This window comes from Buceros rhinoceros, unplaced genomic scaffold (genome assembly GCF_000710305.1).
Source record: "Buceros rhinoceros silvestris isolate BGI_N320 unplaced genomic scaffold, ASM71030v1 scaffold5883, whole genome shotgun sequence".
Classification (NCBI taxonomy): domain Eukaryota; kingdom Metazoa; phylum Chordata; class Aves; order Bucerotiformes; family Bucerotidae; genus Buceros; species Buceros rhinoceros.
This window is the reverse complement of record NW_010404101.1, coordinates 14,184-33,092: the sequence shown is the minus strand read 5'-3', so window position 1 is coordinate 33,092 and position 18,909 is coordinate 14,184. Positions and strand designations below refer to the sequence as shown.

The following is an 18,909-nucleotide window of genomic DNA, read 5'->3' as shown; positions in this document are numbered from 1 at the left end:
GCTGCTCAAGAAACTACTATTCACATCAGAACATGGCACTTCTCACAGATGGAACAACCTTGTAGCGTCCCCTAGACTGACACAACGTTCACAAAGCAGTGACACTGAAATGACCTCACACCCTTTTTCCTATAAAGGACACAAGTTTTATTTTCACTGTTCCCAAAATGCTTCCCTTAGTGTCATTTCTTGATGCACACAGGCTCAAGTGTCACATTTTCAGATGTGAGCTGCAGGCTAAAAGCCTGGAAGTAATTCTCAAAGACTTACTTCCTCTAGGGTAGCCCCTAAGGCTTGGCTGGCAATTTTTGAATGAATCTGCTAAGTACTCCTTCTCTAAAATAAGCCCACTCTTCTCACCAACCTTGTCTGACAGTCACCTTTCCCCTTGTATTTGCGTTCCTCCTGGTTTTGTGGGTTTCACAGACCTTTCTAGGAAAATACAGGAACCAATGTTTTTGTGCACACAACTTTCTCAGCTTTCTTTTCCTTCCGTAAGATTTATAAACTTAGTAAGATTTATAATATGATGCAGTGATTTGATTTTTGGAATTATTCCTGTTTTAATTGGGTCATAGATGGGATTCCCTTCCCACACACTACTGGACCTCAACGCCGCCCCTGCTCCACCATAGCCAAATAAGAAAAAAAAAGGAACTCAGCACCTCCAAAGAGTACAGACAAGTCAAATTCATCACAGGGCCCTCAAATACCTTGACAAATGCTTTCTGAGGTAAGAAGAGTCACAGTGTGTCACTCACACCCTCATGAAGACAAAGGCAACTTAAACTGATCAGAAGATGCAAAAGCAGCTCTCATGAGAGGATGCAACTTGTGCGAACTGTTTTAAAGAGTGATCCCAGGGTACCATATCCCGCTGGTGTGAATGTATGCAAGACTAATTTATTGTTTGTGAAATTAACGAGCTACGCTAATAAAATCAAGGCAGAACTTTCACCATCCAGCTACCTCACAGTTCTGGTAGCAGACCTGAACTGCTCCTACTCTCTGTTGTAGTCAAAACCACTGATGCCACAATTAAGAGATCATATAAAATAAGTACATAATAATAGTAGTAATATCATATATCAAATAAACTTTGTGTTTCTAATAAGGATTTTCTTCATTCTTCAACCAAAACTGTTTTGAGGATCAGAGGAATGACACACCCCACCCTCCCAGAATAAAACTAGGAGCAAATTTACAAATATTGTTGGTTCTATTAAAACGTACTATTTTCATTTACATTCTTGATTGATTATTTTTTGTTAGCAGTACTGTTCGATCAGCCATTTGACAGAGAATTATAATTCCAAAGAGTTATGTAAGGAAAAGTTTGTTGGAATGGAGTATTTTGATATTCAGTACTGAACAGATCATTGCCATTTCCATCTGTGTAATGGCTGTGTGGAAATACTCATTCTTCAATACACACAGTAGTTTTGGTTTAACACTATTTAACTTTTTAAGTCAAACTTAGCACAGTGTAATTGTAACAGTATTTTGACTTTACCTTAGCATCCTCTGGACTTTTAAAATTAATAATTTTTCCAAATTCTTTGGCATGGAACACAGACTTAACTCGTTCCTAAAAAAATAAATTAAAAAACAGTAATTCAAAATTGAAGTTAAGTTTCTTCAAACTTTTCTACTAAGAAGTTATTTACCATTAATGCAGCTATATGGTTCAGACAGCCACGTATACCCATTACACTAATCTGAGTATGTTCATGTCACATGCACACACTCTGAGAAATTTCATTTTCTGCATGAAAGCACCGTGCAGTGGAACACTCCAGCAGTAACAGACTTCTCTTTCTACCATGGAGTCCCTGGAGACTGGACTATAAAAGTGTGTAGAAATGGAAGGCAGATAATGGAGTATGTGGGGTAACAAAATCCAGTACTCCATATGGTTGAAATTCTTCATTCCCCTTTAAGTCATTACCTGGGTGGACATTCCACCAACACTGACTTGCAAGTAGTGGCCTGAGGTAGTGAAGCTAGCAACGTAAGCTTCAGAAATAGAACACAAGCAGTGCTTTGCAAGATACAGGTTTCAACCATGGCTTTCAGTAAAGAGCATACTGCAGACATGTGAATGGACTCTGAAATGACTGCTGTGTAGGGGTAAGGATGGGTATGTTATTCAGCATCGTCTGAAATGGCAGAAACTCTAAGAATTATTTCAGCCTGTAAAACTTCACTTGCAGTCAGAAATCCAGTTTGGAGGATTCCAAACCAATATGGCTCTGCCTTTCATGCTCTCTGCAATAGAAACAAATAATCTGAGTGAAAAACTGAATGATTTTTGTACACTGTCAAGACTGTCCTGACAACAAGATGTGTAATGACACACATAAAGCTTATTAAAAGCAGAAACAAAAAAACCCCAAACCACTGGCAGGTAAATTTATTGATTGAAATTAAATTACCACCTTAAGAATTTAAGAAATGTTTTTTAATGGACTCTGCCTCTGTAAGTAGACTCAGTCATCAGTGGTCATCCTTCTCCTTGTGTTCTTTGCCAGTTTATCAGGAAAAGTTTGGGGATTTTTTAAAGGAAAAATTGCAACTGAGAGCAACATTCTTCAGTTTGAAGAAAAAGCATATATGTCATCACAGTTTTTATGAAGACATCAATTCCTTATAATACTTTTGAAGAATTTGATTACTAGTAAATGGAAAAAATCCTAGCAGCACAGCAGATGAGAACGTATTGCTCTGTTACATTTGAATCTCTGGGATTACAACAAGGTCCAAGTCCACATTCTGGCCTATTTCCACAGAGTACGTAATAAAAATACTCTGCAGTCTTCTGAGGGGGTTTTGTTGTATCACCATTTTCCAAGCTACGGATACACCACAAACTGATGCATATCAACAAAAATTTCCCAAAAAATTTCATCTGCAAGCACCACGTCACCACTCTGCTTAGACCAGTCAGAAGTCTGAGGAGTTTCCCTGTGCCAAATTTCAACTCCCCTCTCCAAGCTTCTCAACTAGATGAGAAGCCAGGAATTCAAAGTTCAACTTCACTCAAAATGAAAACAAAACGTGATTAGGTTAACATACCTTGGCTTCAATGCGCAATCTTCTGCCATCGACGATGAACGGTTCTTTGGTAAATTCATCGTAAGTGTATTGCCATTCACATGTCAGCTGTCCAAATGTCCCTTTTGTCACAAATAACACGCCGCTAAGAACCAGAAAATAGAATTAATAATTTAAGAATTAGTGTAAAAATAGTCAAAAGTTAAAGTTATCCTAGCTCTAGTGAAGTCATTCATTGTTTCAAAATAGTTCTTATCTAGTGATATGTGACAATCACACAGCATCGTTTCCAAAAGACTAAATTTTGAACCTTCCTCTATCTTATTTAAAATACTGTGTTTATTGCAAAACCATAGCACTACTTCTAACTACTACTACCACTTCTAACAAAAATGTTGTACAGACTTTGAGAAGGATGCCTGATACTCCACTGTTAGACATTACACACTCAGTGTCTCTATTTTTCCTTAAATATAATAGATTAAGCAAATCCCACAGTTCCATTGACTTCAACCTAACCAGTTTTACAATGAATCTTTCTCATTTAAAGAAATCATAAACCCAACATTTATTCTTTAAACAGAGAAATTACCATGACACTCAAAACAACATACACATGTGCCAAACAGTGCTGCTGCTGCACAGTATCCACAGCACACGGGGCATGCCTTCCCCATCATTTCATGTGCGTACGCAACGACAGGCATTAAAGCGCCGTTACTGACTGGCAACTAGCAAGGCGTGCACATTCTGATAATAGTTTTAAGTACTTATTATTCAGAGTCAAAACTGTTTACCTTTTTGTTACCATTAACAGATCTGTACTGTTGACCATAGCATGTGCAATATATCTGAGTTTTGCAAATCTTCCGTTTTCGATTTTCTAAAAGAGATAAGTTTTATAGCTTTGAATAGGCTAGTATAAATTCTTGTACCAATTCTGTGCTTAAAATGTATTTATCTTCCAAAAGTATAAATTATAACAGAGCACATAGCAGATACTTTTAAATAAAAGGCTACTTCATGAAAGTCAGAATACGACTAACAGATCTGTGACAGCTGATGTTCACAATTACGTAGAATTATTCAGTTGCTGTTACTGCAGCTATGCAAATAAAAATGTGTAACTGGCAAGGAACACTGTAATTTCTCAAAACATTTCAGAACTCGGTTTCTAACATATGTTCAGTAGATACCAAACTTCTGCTGACTAATACAGTTCTGACAACACAAAAGCAGGCATTAATGTCTTAGTTTATGTCAAGTCACATCCAAAACACTGGAGTATTTAACTCTGGGAATAAATCTACACTTGATGGACTGCACTACCACATAGACAGTGGGGCTTCACGATGCACTTGAGGTAATGCTCTGCCTTTCTCCATATTCACTTCCCCCTCAACTTTAATTGTGAATATTGTAGCAGAATATTCCTTAATGGCAATAAATTTTAAATATTGATGACATCAGATGAGTAATTTTTAAAAACAGAGGCTCTGTGACTTGGCAACCATTCGATTTCTGACTTTCTGAGCAATGACTAATTAAACTAGCGATTGAATTAAGATTTGCTGCATCTTAGTTGGGAATAGCAGCACGGCTGCTTGCATACTTCCCATCTGTTACACACTGGAAGCCAATATAGGTTAGTATAAACCAGCACGATTCAGTAAGCGCTTAACTACAAACACATTGCTACAGGTATGTAAGCCAATCTTTAAAAACACATAGGTTAGCTGTCAATGCTGTTAATACGGCAAAACCATTAAACAACTATTCATCACCACTGTAAAATGACACAGACATTTAATTAGGTGTACTCTACCAACTCAGATTTGGCCGCATGCGTAACACCACTTGCCCACACAGATTTTTTTAAAATCATGCCTTCCCTCAAAGATGCTGATTCTTTAGCGACAAATGCAAGAACATTTAAGTAACAGGTTCCCAAAAGAGAGCTTTCCAGAAAGCTCTCAAAGTTCAGATTATTTCTCTCTCCAAACTCTGTTCGGTTACAAAACCACAGCTATTGATCGTATGTCTACTTACAATAGGTCACTGCTTGAATCTTTTTCTGCAAGAGATAGTGTCGGGGCAGGATGAATATAGCAAGAAAAATGGTGTAAGAAATGAGGAATTAAGAGCTTGAAGAACAGCCCATTGTTTTATTTTTGGAAACTCCTTACTCAAGCTTTGTTTAGGGGTTGCCATGCCTCCAATTTGAGGCTCTCCCTGTCTCTCCTACTTAGGTCCAAGATCCTACTTCATAAACAACTAACGAAAAAAATCCTCTCTCAAGTTAGCCTCTGCAACATTAAATATTAAAAAATACTTATGCACCTACATTGAGGGATCAACTCTATATACTTTTGAGTTTTTCTATAAGTTTTTTTTTATAAGTTTTGAGTTTTTATACTTTTTTATAAGACACTGTGGTAGCAGAGCGTAGTTGTGCTCTTCCTATTAGAATTATCAGCCGTAAATGGATGTATGCATCTACCAAGTGTTTCCTAATGAATAGGTGCAAGTCTAATGCTAACAAGAAAAACATATTGTGGCGTATTATAGATAACAACAAGGAGTAGTTAGGTCGGTGCATACCACATGCTAACAGTGTTTGTGCTAAGCAAATCACTTGTTTGTGAATGCTAGCAGAACGTAATGCTTTCTGTGGAATTTGGTGGACATTTAGATAGCTTTTGTTTAGGACTGCAACCTGTGTTAAGTACTAATAACTTTCATAACTCTCAATTCATTATCAGTAAACTGAGCAAGTTACGGTGGGGTAGTGCGACTTGTGGAAAATTAACTAGCAAGCTAACGAAAAGACAATAGCTTTGTAGTAATATCCAAATGTTGCACGTTTCGGTGGTAAGGATCCTGCTCTTCCCTTTAACCTAGACACAACCAGTTTTCCAAAGGAGGATGGAGAATGACAACTGACTCAATTAAGGGAGCAGCAAACTAGACAGCATGCATGGAAGGATGCCTGATAAGACTCAGTACAACACCAAATAACAATAAAGTTACTTTGAACTTTAGAAAGAATTTCTCCCCATAATTTTAAGAAGTGAAACCCTGGTGTTAGAGCACCTAACAATATGGATGTTTATGTTTCGATTTGAATCCAAGCCCAAGGGCACGAGGGAAGGAGAGGAAGGAGTATAACACACTTTTCCCACTCCTCAGATGTTCTTCCTGGCAGTCTGAAGTTTGCTTCTGAAGAAGCATTCTGCCACCTCACCTGAAACTTACCTCAGGACCAAAAAAGGATCACTGAACTAAAGCTGAACACCTTCGGTACAGTCAGACATAGTATGAAGCATGGCATTGAAGGACTGTCCTCTCTACAAGCTTACACCCAACACAGCATAGCTGGGCAGCAACCTTACACAACACCTTAAAAAAAGCCCTTGCAAACTCATACATTATAAAGGCTAATTAAAAATAAAAAAAGGTTTTGAATTTATTTTGGTTTTGGGTAGGCACTGAGCTGTGACACAGAGAACTCCGCTGATTTCATGGTGCAAGTGTCAATGACTTACACTTATGAGCACTAGACTAGCCTATTTTCCAGCTTTATTCCCTGGCAGTGCAAAGACTAGTGATTCCTGGCAGGTCTATGGACCAGTTACAGTCTACTAAATGACCCAGAAATGGTCTACAGCATCTCTCTGCACTGACTTAGGTCTACAGAGCCTCTTGAGAAAACAAAAAGACCAAAGAACCCTGATCAAGAGGGATGTACCAAATAACATCAAAGATAAAGAGCACAGCACGTTCTTCACCTCAACAAGGAGGAAGTATATAAATTCAAGTTACCATTACACGAGTCATTGGAAGAATAAAACCAAACACTTGGGGAAAACTGTGAATCACCAACTTGTTCTGTAGCTGACAGCAGAAACGTTGGCAACCTGAGCCGAAAGGATGGCTCTTAGTTTTCATGAACAGCACTGGACTTCAAATTCAAATCAACAGTGAAAAAATGAGGGGAAAAAACAGATTGTGCATCCAAAAGTTAAATCATTAAAATATGTTAAACTGAAGGGGAAAAACAAAGGTATTTGAAAAGACGGTCTGTGGGGTTTTAAATGTTACTTTAAATCCCTAAAGAAAATAACCTCTACATTGGGTTTTTGGTGGGTTTGGTGCCTTAGAGAGCACCAGTTTCAGCTAGTTCGCTATTACACCTTTCACAACTGTTGGTTCCACGACTTAGACATTAAATCCTGATATCCCAGGTGATACAATGTTTTGTTATCCTAAATCCAAATTACTTCTTTTTTTAGAGGAAGCTAGAGTCAAGACAGAAACAAAGAAAATACTTGTGCAAAATGACTACTTTTTTTATTAATACGGAAATTTCAAAGGTAGAACTATACACCATGAAAGAGACAAAATAAGGCATATAGTCATATTTGCAACTGTAGTAGCAAGTACTGTTTTGGTGGAGGTTTTCCAGGTTCTTTTGGTTGGTTTGTTCGGTTTTGTGTTAGCATTGTAACACCTTCCGGTCTACTGTGTAAAGAACAAATGAAGTCTTTCTAGTTATATTGCAACAGAACTTTAATTAGTGATACCTGACCCAGAAGTACTGCCATTCATGCTGAATTTTACTTCCTGATTCTGCAATGATTTGTAGATTTATAAGTTAAAAAAAACTTTAAAATTTAAGTCTATTTGATAGAAAAAGATGTACTACTTCTAAAAATCAAATTACTTATGCAGGAATGATTTTCCAGTCAAAAAATCACTACACTTCTTTCTAAACCTGCTCTGGAATGAGGAAAAAATATTATACAAAATTAAAATTGTCTTGTAAGACAGGTCAATAGAGAAGAAAACCAAGTTTTTATAGGATAAAAAAGGAAACTGCACTAGAAAGACAAAAAAGAAAATGTCAGGTAACATTCAAAGTTCCTAAAATCCAGCAAAGTTAATAAAATGCAGCAGTAACCTTTCCATAAAGTTGTGCGTAACAATTTCCGCGAGTTTTACGCATGATGCGTCTTTTTTTCAGGACTGAAGGATCAAAATTATTTCCTGCATTCTTCAAAGAAATACCAAAATCCATTTGTATCTGAAATATTCATAACCCTTCCCACCATGTTCCAGGCAGTAACACACTGCCATACAGTCTTTCATCTACTTCTGTTAGACACCCTTTTGAGACGAAGTAACTAGCGACACATGATCTGTAGCGATCTGAAGCGTCAGTAGTTTCAGCTAGAACAAGCTCTCGGGTTGAGTCTGTCCCTTCTCTCATCTGAGCAACTGCAGGCATACATTCCTTGCCCCAGAGATCAGGCTGTAAAGCAGCTTTTGAAGGCACGGAGCCAGAATAAGCAGCCTCATGGGTTTTAATGGTTCTTCCTTCAGAATTTTGATAACTGGAAGACAAGGAAGGACATCACCTTTCGTAAACAGGGAAACACATCAGAAGCTCTTACTGCTTTAGAGCAATTCTGATTCTTCAGAAGTTGATGAAAGAGTTGATTTTTACTACAGTATTTATCGATACGTAGGTATCTATTGCAAGATGTCTTTAAAATGCAACATAAACCCCTAAATTTAGCAACCAACCACAAAAAAGAATGAGAAAACTGTGCAAGGATTCCAGTGAACACAGACTAAAACGATTTTTAAAGAAACAAGTAACTTGTAAAGCTGTATTCTAGAATTTACTATACAGAATTAGAGTGGTCCAGTGCTGGGGTTTTTTTCCCCCCAGGTCTATGTAGATAAAAAAAAACTAAACACTTTTGCATGTCACGTATGTTTTACTTCTCAGAGCCTTGTTAAAAGTACTGGTATTTTCTCCAGCTGACCATGACTGTACACAGGGTTTAGTTCTGGGGTAGACTTTTTACTTCTTTTTGTTGTCGTTGCTTCAAAAAGAAAAAAAACTGATTTAAGAGCCAAATAATTTAAGGTCACAATCAAAAACAACTAAATAAACAGTTATTTCACACATCAAAGGATTCTGGAGGATACACAAAATAAGTATTTAAAAAGTATGGTAAAACAAATGATAAATGAAAAATTAAAGGTTTCTGTTAAATTCTCCTTTGAAAACGTATCTATTTTATCTTCTAAACAGCTCTATAGGTCACTTAGTGTTTTTATATAATCTAGTTCCAGGAAACATGAGAAACAATGTTGGAACAGAACAGATGAATCCATTTTAGATATACTTTAGACTTGTTTATTGTTAAAAAGAAAACCAGACAAAATACTTTTGAAATATGAAATAAAACAGTCAAACAGCATTTTAACACCAATAATGACTGTACAGCTCAGCAAAATTTTACTAAACACATTTTAAATAACTCCATCTAGCAATTTATGAACAAAACCTGTTAAACACTTACATAAATGCAAAAAATTAAATACACTTGGTAGAAACATATCTGGAAATAAACTCTAAGTCACGGTATTACTATTTCTACATATTATTCAATACTATTTTCATCTTATGTCCAGATTTATCTATAAGACTCTTTTTATTATATTTGCGCCTTTGCTCCTAGCACTCATCATCATACAGTTTATTTAGCCACATGGGGGTTTTTTTTGCAGTTTTAAAAATAAGAACTTAATAACAGACAATCCCAATTTCTCCGTAAGAATTATAGCAGCAACATTTAATTCTTAAAGGTCAAGAGAAGGTGACAAAGGCCATGTATGTCTGTTACAGTCCACATTATCCTAACTGTCATCATCATCATCATCACTACTACTGTGAGTGTTAGTCCATTCCCTGTAGGCCTGTTTTTTCTGAAAGCATGGTAAGGGAAGAAGAAAGCAGAAGTATTAGTTTAGAAGTATCAGCTTGACTGGCAAGTTTATTAATTAAAACAAACTAAAATATCAGAGAACAAATTCTGAAGTGACACCCTAGGACACAGCATGAGCAAACTGAATCACCTATATCCGAACTCCTTTAATCAGCATATACAATCTCTACATCACCAGAAGAAGTTTCATTCCAATCTAAACCAGTAACCCACTGAAAATGCTATAAGACAGTGACTGCCGTGGAGCCAGTCACCAGACCTGTATGTGTAGAAATAATACAAAAGGGGAGACTAATCTTTTTTTCCCCATATTATGCTATTCAAACTGCTCCAGCTAGGGAACCTGTTATTCAGAGTGTCAGGCAAATCAAAGAAATATATCTACAACCAGAAACATTAAGAAACGAAAATGTTAGTACACCTGAGGGTAAAACAAGACATCAAACATACTATATCAGAAGTCAATGTCTGCAAAAACAAAATATGCAATACGTTATTCCTGATTTGACTGTCTACATGGAGAATTGCAACCCTGCTTAAAGCCTTCAAAACATTTCTGGAAGAGTAGTTCTGCCTTAGAATCATCAGTAGTTAAAACTAATACATAACATACAATTTTTCAACTTTAGCTACTTCCAAATGGTGGGTGCCATCACAAAATATGACGGGCATTACAGAAGGCAATGCCTTTGTGCTTTTGTAAGTTGAATAATAGAATGTGGTGGTGCTGTACTCAACCACACAGAGAAAACTTAGAATTACGTACTACGTTGCAGACTTTTTTTTAAAGGTTTCTCAAAAATAAAACCAAGATGCAAACATGAACACATTTGAGAAGAAAAAGCAACGCAAAGTTATTAGAGAAATCTGAACATTAAAGCTACTGTTGCTGGCTTGCTAGCATTTGTTTTAGTGTTACGCTATAAAACAAAAAAGGAAATGTTTTAGAATTTATCTTATCAAAAAGAGGAGATAGATTAGCAAGTTGATGCTGGTCATCAATAGTAGCTGCTAATGATGCTCTAGTTGAGGTAATACTGCTTTATACCAGTAGAGTTAAATTGGGCAGCACAGGTTAAAACGACCTCATAAGAAGAAAAACAGAGATACTGTTTACTATCAAAGAACTTTAAAGGTCTGCTGAACTACATCATCAGCGAATGTTACAGCAAACATAGCTGAGATTCCCCAAATAGGACAATCCTCTTCTACCAGAAAACAAATGACGCACTAATGAAATGCAGAAGAAACAGAAACAACCAGACTGGAACTCAAAGTGAAACAAACAGCTGTAGCAATTCTCAAAATAGCCCAAAAATCCTCTCCAAAGGCTACTTCATTCTTATCTGCTTCTCTGAAAAGGTTATTTCTGTACAACTCCTCCTGGCACACCGTGAATCCTTCAATGTCTATTTTAAAAATTGTTTAGAATCATGCAATCACTAATTACTACTTCATTTCTTATGTCTGAGTATCTCTAAAACGCAATTTAAATTCTTACAGAAAAAAACCAGAAACTTTAAGCTGCATAACAGTTGAAATTATGACTACTTTGATATCTGAGTCAAATTTGCTTAAATGGCAGAGGAATTATTAAATAACTCCTGCTCAGCATGTTCTTCGTGCAAACAGTACTGTTTACGGTCTTTCAATGGCTGTAGAATGACATAAATAGAGCTATGTTAAGTGTGTTTAAAATGCTGGTTTACATAAAATTGAGATTAAAAAGTCACTCTTTAAAATGGGTATTACAAAATTACTGAAAAAAGTACCTTTATGTTTATCATTGCTATTTATTAAAAAAAATAAAGACATAAACCTTTTTAATTACACATAAAAACCCTTTTCTTCTTTCAAAATGTTCTGATTCTTGCACAAACCTCCAAAGTTATACTAGTATAAATTGTGGTTTCTTTCTAAAAGTTGTATCACAGAAACTGAATCACCAAAGTGGTCATAAGCCTAAGAAATTAAATGAAGCTTCTTGACTACTGAATTACAAGAAATGGGAAATTCTGTTAAATATTTATTTCTGTGTTTGATGAGTTAAAACATCTGTCAAATTATCTTTCATTTTCTTCACCTGTAACATCTGGCTTCCAGTTCCATCTCTTAATCTGTAAGGTCTGATAACTCCATCTTCACCAAAGAAGCGAGGTGGGCGCAAGCTTATCACATCTTCTGACGAATCTGCAACTCTGACAATAAAGCAGCAAATTTAAGGCATGTGTCAGTATCTCTACTCAGCTATTATATTTAGCAAATACCAAGTTTAAATACAAATTAAATTCAAGTACTAATACAGCACATGCTGTCTATATATGTATTGCATATGAATAGCAATTGAGTAGATACTCTACAAAACAATAACAGATTTTACTCAGAAATCTATTTCAGAGAATGATTATTAGGAAATTTGATCGCACAGGGCAGCACACGCCTACGACACTTAATTAGCATCTAAGTATTGTACTCCAAAAATTCAAAATGAAAGACATCTGCGCCACACATCTTCTGCTCTGACGTTTTTCTTGCCTTTCTCTGCTAAAGAATTTGAAGTGGAAACCAAGGGAGACTTGCAATCTTATGGCAGGAGAAGTGGTCCTGCTCACTAAGAAGAACGGGGCCATTAAACAGCTGTGTTCGGATGAAGCTAAATGAATACTCTAAATACTTTCTCCTATTTCCTCATGTTACAATGCGAGATAACCTACGGGAATTAGCTTATTAAAGTGAGACTATCACAGTACTCAACATGCAGTCCTAACAGTTCTCAGTCTGCACAACCAGGAAAGATTCCAGCATGACCTGGTAGTCTTGACAAGTAACTTTTGAAGCAGCTGAGAAGTCCTTTTTTCCTGTATATTCAGGGTAAAAGAAAAAAAATCAACTGATGGAAATCTGATTGCTGAGGCACTTAAACTAGTTTCTTTTTTAATGCTGAAAATACCTGAGATTTGATGTTGTGTTTTTTAAACGCTATAAATTGTGTATTTCTTAAAAAGCCACCTATTTATTACCTAAATAACAAAAAGAGCAAGATTTTTTCTAGCTCACCTGTATTAATGACAAAATTGAAAGATCCAGAAACACTGATGCAGAAATGATACAAACACACAATGTAATAGTGCTACTACCATTGTCTATTTCATACCACATACTGTTCTTTACACTTATTTTACTTACTTTTTAATACCCTGAAACGTGCTGCTCGCCATGTCTATGATTCCTCCAGTTGGCCTAGCTACTGCTCCCACTAAGCCTTTTCCAACACCTTTGAAAAAACCAGCTGCTCCTTCTTTCTGAGCTCCTAAAAGGATTAAGCGCAGTACATTACTATAAAACTCTAATATCTTCTTACAATCTTAGCAAACATAAATTACAAATCTTTTTTGATATGCAATTACATAGTCTCCACCACACAAAATTCATGTAAACAACATTTAAACTAGAAGTCAGGAGGAACATAAAAAATCTTGATGAAAAGTTTTATCACTCCGATTTGTGTCTCATCAAATATCAAGAATTTACCATCGTATGAACAGTTGACGCATCAGGAGACATAAACTTACCTCTTATTGGTTTTGTAACTATTCCTGTTATGCCACTGACAAAACCCTACCAAGGCAAACAAGAGATATTACAAATATGCTTTCAGATAATAGTTTTCATTTTTTACATTTTTCTTACTATTTCATCAGTGAATAGCTACAAAGTACATGTGCATGAATGAGATATAATCATATTCTATGATTCACTACAAGTTAACACGATTAGAGGCACCTGCTTCACAGTGCCCGCCTTTTCTTCTACCCTCATATATTCTTTAAAACTATCACTTGATTGTGGCCATATATTTGCAAAACCAGAATTAAGAGAAAGAGTAACAACTCTGGTGCCTATGGCAGCCTCTATATTTGTTACTCTTGCCTGCATAAAATTCATTAATCTTTTCATTAATTTTTTTTCTCCTTACAGAAACTAATCCTTTTCCACCACGAGTGATACCCTCTCTCAGACCAGTGGGCTGCTTATTCATGGCTTCTCTCCTTTTCTGTTGGTAATCCTCATCCATAGTAATTGCAGCTACTCCTTTTGCCATAGCACCAGTGATTCTCGATGCAGCACCAGCTAATCCACCTAAAACAAAACAAAGTGCCAATGCAGTTTCCAAATACTCACCTGTATTGCTCATTTTTAAGTATACTACCAGGATTACACTGAAACTTACCAACAGCTCCCCCTACTAGTGCTTTAAGTCCTAGTGCCATTCCTTCTATAAATTCTTCAGGACCCTGGATGGCTCCCTAGCCAAAAAAAAAAAAAAAAAAAAAAAAAAAAAAAAAAAAAAAAAAAAAAAAAAAAAAAAAAAAAAAAAGCATTTATGTTAAGCTTCAAAAAGTGTGCATTACATATTTTTAACATCTTGTATTTTTATTGGAATTTATATATAACTAGAGAACAAGAGCATGAGACTGAGTGATGAAGTGTGAAAGTGCCCATGAGTGCACCTTGGAGAGAAAGAAAGACTATTTTAGAATAATACTTAATTCTCTAAGGTCTGCTTATTTTAAGGCAAATAGAAAAAACCCAGATTTATTTTTAAATAAGAACAGTAGGGAACAGTCTTTTGTAAATTAAGGAAAATTCTTTCCTTTTTATCTCACTTGAGTTTTCCAGTAACTTTTCCTGGCACTTTAAATTTTTCATTCTAAATCTACCTTTTTTTTTTTAAAAAAGGCCCTATTAATATATCCGTATTTTCAATAATATATCCATCAACTTATCTGTCTACTTGTGCTACATTTCGTACAAAAGCAGCAGAGATTTTTACCTGGTAAGGTTCATAGAAGAACGCTTCTACTCCTGCAGACAAACCTCTGATGAATCCAAATGGATTACCCAAGACATCAAGGCCAAGAATAAGAACATACATTTGTTTAATAGCCTAAAATAAACATAGTTGTTAGTCAAAATATTTAAGAAATTATGATAAACCAAAGGCAAACAGCATAGTATACTCAGATTAAAAAAAAAAGTAACACAATTTTAATATAAAAACCTCAAAATTATTTTGACAAGTAGAAGCACTTGCATTACGAAGGATCTAAGAGCAAATAAATCATATTGTCAGGCAAATAAATATTTTTCATATAAACATTTCACAAATAACTGACATTAACGTCCTTGAGATTTTAAAAAGCAACTGCATTACCTATACTTCTCTCATACTACAAGACAAATCAGACAAAAGTCTGACGCATATGCTGAAGAAAATTTTGTTGATTGTCACTGCAAAACATTGTAACTGCATCTATACGAAGTGTAATTCAATATATAAAAAGAGGTTGAGTATCTCCTAGAGATTTCAAGTTGTCCCTATGGGAAAAGGAAGGATCAGAGAACAGCAGACACCTCGTGCCCCAATTAAAAACCTGTCTTGGGTTTTTTTTTCCCCTCCATTAAAGATGGACAGAGCACTAAACTAAAATGTCCAAAGAATCCCTTATTAATGATGGATGGATGGATGGAAGAGGACTAATCCTTTTATGCAAAAGCATGTCTGCTGGATTCTCTCCACCGGAAGAGAGGGCTGAACGGTACACAAAGGCCAAAGATGGATCATCATTCATATCCTACTAACGTCAGAGGAAAAGCATTAACATTTTGATGCCACTTCTGCTTTATCAGAGCCACATTGTGTTTGTTTCCACTGTGCATTCCAGCAAGTTGTTTTGTGATTCACGCCACTTTTCCCCTACTCATAATTTGGAAATGGTACTAATGGGCAATTATTCTGTATGCGTTCATGTATTTAACCTCTGTACAAACATACAAGGCTGAAAGTAATTTTATTTATTTTCTTAGAATCTAAGTGCATAGTGTTCTCAAAATGTAAATTTACTGAAATATTGAAATTTACTTATTCTAACCTGTTTTGAATAATGCCTTACAACTGCTGATTGGAGCTGTTGTGTAGTACAGAAATGATAGCTGAGTTCAAAGAATGCCAACCTAAAAAAAAAATAAAGATAAAAAGTCAGTAAAGACTGGAGAGCAAAATAAAATCTAACATATGGAATACTGCTTTAATATTTGAAAGTAATTATTACAACCATATATTCAACCTACTTAAAGACAACATCTTGTACATCTGTGAGGGTGGCACCTATACTCTTCAACAGGAGATTCAGTGACTGAAATGGCATCAATTCATTCTTTCTTTCTTCTTTGTTACTGTCTTCTCCACCCGTACTGAGTGAAAAGCTTAAGTGTAACTGAAGGATAAAAAAAGAGATTGGGAAATAACATGGTTGGTTATTGGAAGTATTTTATTTCTAACTCTAGAGTCTTTTAGATTATTTTAAAATTGAGATAAGACATGTCTAATATTGACTGAAATCAGAACAGAGAACGTAAATATATCATGTAGGGCAATAAAAAATGTCAAATTGTATAACTGGAACTACCTTTTAGAAAACAAGAGCTTGAAATGGTTTACTCACGTCTGCACATTAAATTCTCGTAAAAGATTCTCCAGAATCTTTTAGCTATAATTTAGGTTATTACCTTTTTCCCAAAACGTTTTGTTTGTATAACTAATACACAAAATCAAAGCAGACTGAAAACGATAACATGGTGTCTAAGCAAGAATGAGAAACAAAAGCTTGAAAACAAATCGTGATTAACCCAGGGTTTACCAGGGCTAAATAAACACTGGGTTATACACAGAAGAAAAACCCCACCTGTGCAGAGCTGAATTTATCAACCAAGTATTTACTTCACAGATAAATATTGTCTCAAAACAGAAAAACATGCAAGAAAATTGGTCAAAGGACTCTATGGTGCACAAGTGTATTAACCATCTTTTTCAAAATCACATGAAAAGAAGTTATGCTTGTTTCCAAATCTGAGAAAGCACCATAAGCCATTCATTAATTTTTGGTATAACAGAGGTTAACTACAGGTCATTTAAAAAAATACATCTTGCAGAATCATTGTCACTCAATTCACGGCTCTGTACTGACTTTGTAACTGTCAAAAACTAATCTATTAGAACCTGATGACCATTTACTCCATCCTCTCTCCCACACATAATTTTTCTTGTCAAATGTGACAGAAGACATTCAAAAATAAGCTTTTGTTTACTCTGTTACAAAGTGTCCACTTGGTTATCATAACAGGGGCATTTTAGTTTTGTCAATCCTGAGCAGGTTTTGTGGTAAAACAACGGCAGACATACCTATGAACATCAAAATGACGATACACTGGAACAGTCACTAGATATATCTGGAATGAGGTAGGCTAAGCTGTTTACATAAAGCTAGCCAAGGACTTCCTGTAATTAACTCTTCTAATTGCAGACCATTTCTAACATCTCACCAGATGCTGTAAAGAGGAGAAACTCGAACCATTCTTTGATCTGTTTCCCATGGGATGGAGGGGAGATTCTCTTATGAAGAACTGTTACAGAGCCTACGAAGTGCCATCACAGCTTCATCAATGTAAGCTACACAACAACAAAAAATCTGCTCTGCAAACCCACCACCAGTGAGCTAAAAAAGCATGGGGGTTGGATTTGGGCAAACAAGGCTGTTGTTTCCGTGTAGGTATCCCACACCACTCAACACCTGTACCTGAGTGACTACGGGCACGGAGAAATAACCAAAAAGCAGATTTTACTGGAGTCAAGAAACAAAACTGCTTTCCCAGAAGCGATAAAGCAGAAAAGGTCATTGTACAGAAATGCTGGCTATATATTTTTTTTACCGATGACCTCATTCCCCAACCCACAACACAGTCTGCACACAAACTACAGCATTTTGTAAGGATCTCTTAAATAATAGAAAGAATTACTGTATACGAAGAAAGACATGGCTAGGTACTAAATAATGAATTTTTATGTAAAAATAGTTAATAAATATTAATGTAAACCCCACATAAGTTCATGGTAATAATCACAGCACTTTTCCAGGACATTTTTATTTTATTTCTGATCACTTCTATGTTTCTTCATTGCCAGTGCCTACTATCGTGCAGGAGACAAAAATTCTTCAGTTAGAGAGCAAACACAGGCTGCATTGTAAAAAAGGTATACCTTAATTGGAGAGATATGGAAGTATTCATACAAGCTGATTTGTGATGTATCCATTGATGACACACTCATCAGTTCTTCCTGAAGAGATTCAACATCCTTTTTGAAAAGTTCTAGCTGTAAAATGCATTTTCAAAAAATATTACTTTAAAATTAAGAGCATATAAAACTAGCACACATTTGTCACTGAGATGCAATACGGAGGCTAATACTTATACTCTCGTGATCTTATTTTTTTACTTAGAGTTGACATTTTAGAGGTCTTGATTAACGGGTTTGTTTGCTGTCCTTTTTTGTATGAAGAGGAGGAAACATACATATTAAAAAGACAATCCAACATACACCTATTTAATAGTTTATAAAAAGTTAAAAAAAAATTTAAAAGTCTGTTTTTATGAAAGTTCCAATACCAAGCATTTACAAGTAAAGTCTGGACGATTTTTACCTGGTCAAACAAAGGGTGTACATATATACCCTTCTGAACACATACGACAGCATAGGTTTTTAAATACAAAAACCTAAAGACGATTTTCTATTACATAGAAACTAGACGTCTGCATAGTCTGAGAAGACCTTCACCTAGGCCTTTTCTCTTACTAGAGTTCCTTTACAACAGGTTTTGAAGAATTAGCCAAGTATGAAAAATGATATAAAACTTCTAAGTAACAACAATTCTGAAGTTATAGTCAGAAAAGTTTCAACCAGTCAAAGAAAACGAAGGCGTAACAGGAAATCTTTGAGGTCCTTTTGGAACAGCAAACTCAGGTACCACCTTGTTACTTATAACAAGCGAAACAGTCAAAGCACTGAATACTAAGTGGGGATCAAATCCCCAAATTATGCCTTGCAATTCCACTAAAGATGAGAGGGCAGAAGAGGGCCTCCTCTAATCTCTGGATTCAGAGATTCAGCTCACAATGTTGATCTCAAATCAGTCGTCTTTCCACTGGGAAGGGAAAG

At 35.7% G+C, this 18,909-nt stretch overlaps 1 protein-coding gene across 1 annotated transcript in view; it reads right to left on the bottom strand.

Moving 5' to 3' along the window:
- Nucleotides 1-420: 420 nt before the first annotated feature.
- LOC104490890 (vacuolar protein sorting-associated protein 13A-like) overlaps nt 421-18,909 on the bottom strand; it is a 32,262-nt gene continuing 13,773 nt past the window's right edge. Inside the window, exons 11-23 of the mRNA XM_010133240.1 lie at nt 17,953-18,066; nt 15,987-16,132; nt 15,788-15,869; nt 14,689-14,802; nt 14,086-14,161; nt 13,831-13,994; nt 13,427-13,472; nt 13,041-13,164; nt 11,938-12,052; nt 3,852-3,937; nt 3,076-3,199; nt 1,514-1,588; nt 421-432 (exon numbers count right to left, since the gene is read on the bottom strand). Of these exons, the coding sequence (XP_010131542.1) occupies nt 421-432; nt 1,514-1,588; nt 3,076-3,199; nt 3,852-3,937; nt 11,938-12,052; nt 13,041-13,164; nt 13,427-13,472; nt 13,831-13,994; nt 14,086-14,161; nt 14,689-14,802; nt 15,788-15,869; nt 15,987-16,132; nt 17,953-18,066 (1,278 nt within the window). The remainder of the gene's footprint in view (nt 433-1,513; nt 1,589-3,075; nt 3,200-3,851; nt 3,938-11,937; nt 12,053-13,040; nt 13,165-13,426; nt 13,473-13,830; nt 13,995-14,085; nt 14,162-14,688; nt 14,803-15,787; nt 15,870-15,986; nt 16,133-17,952; nt 18,067-18,909) is intronic.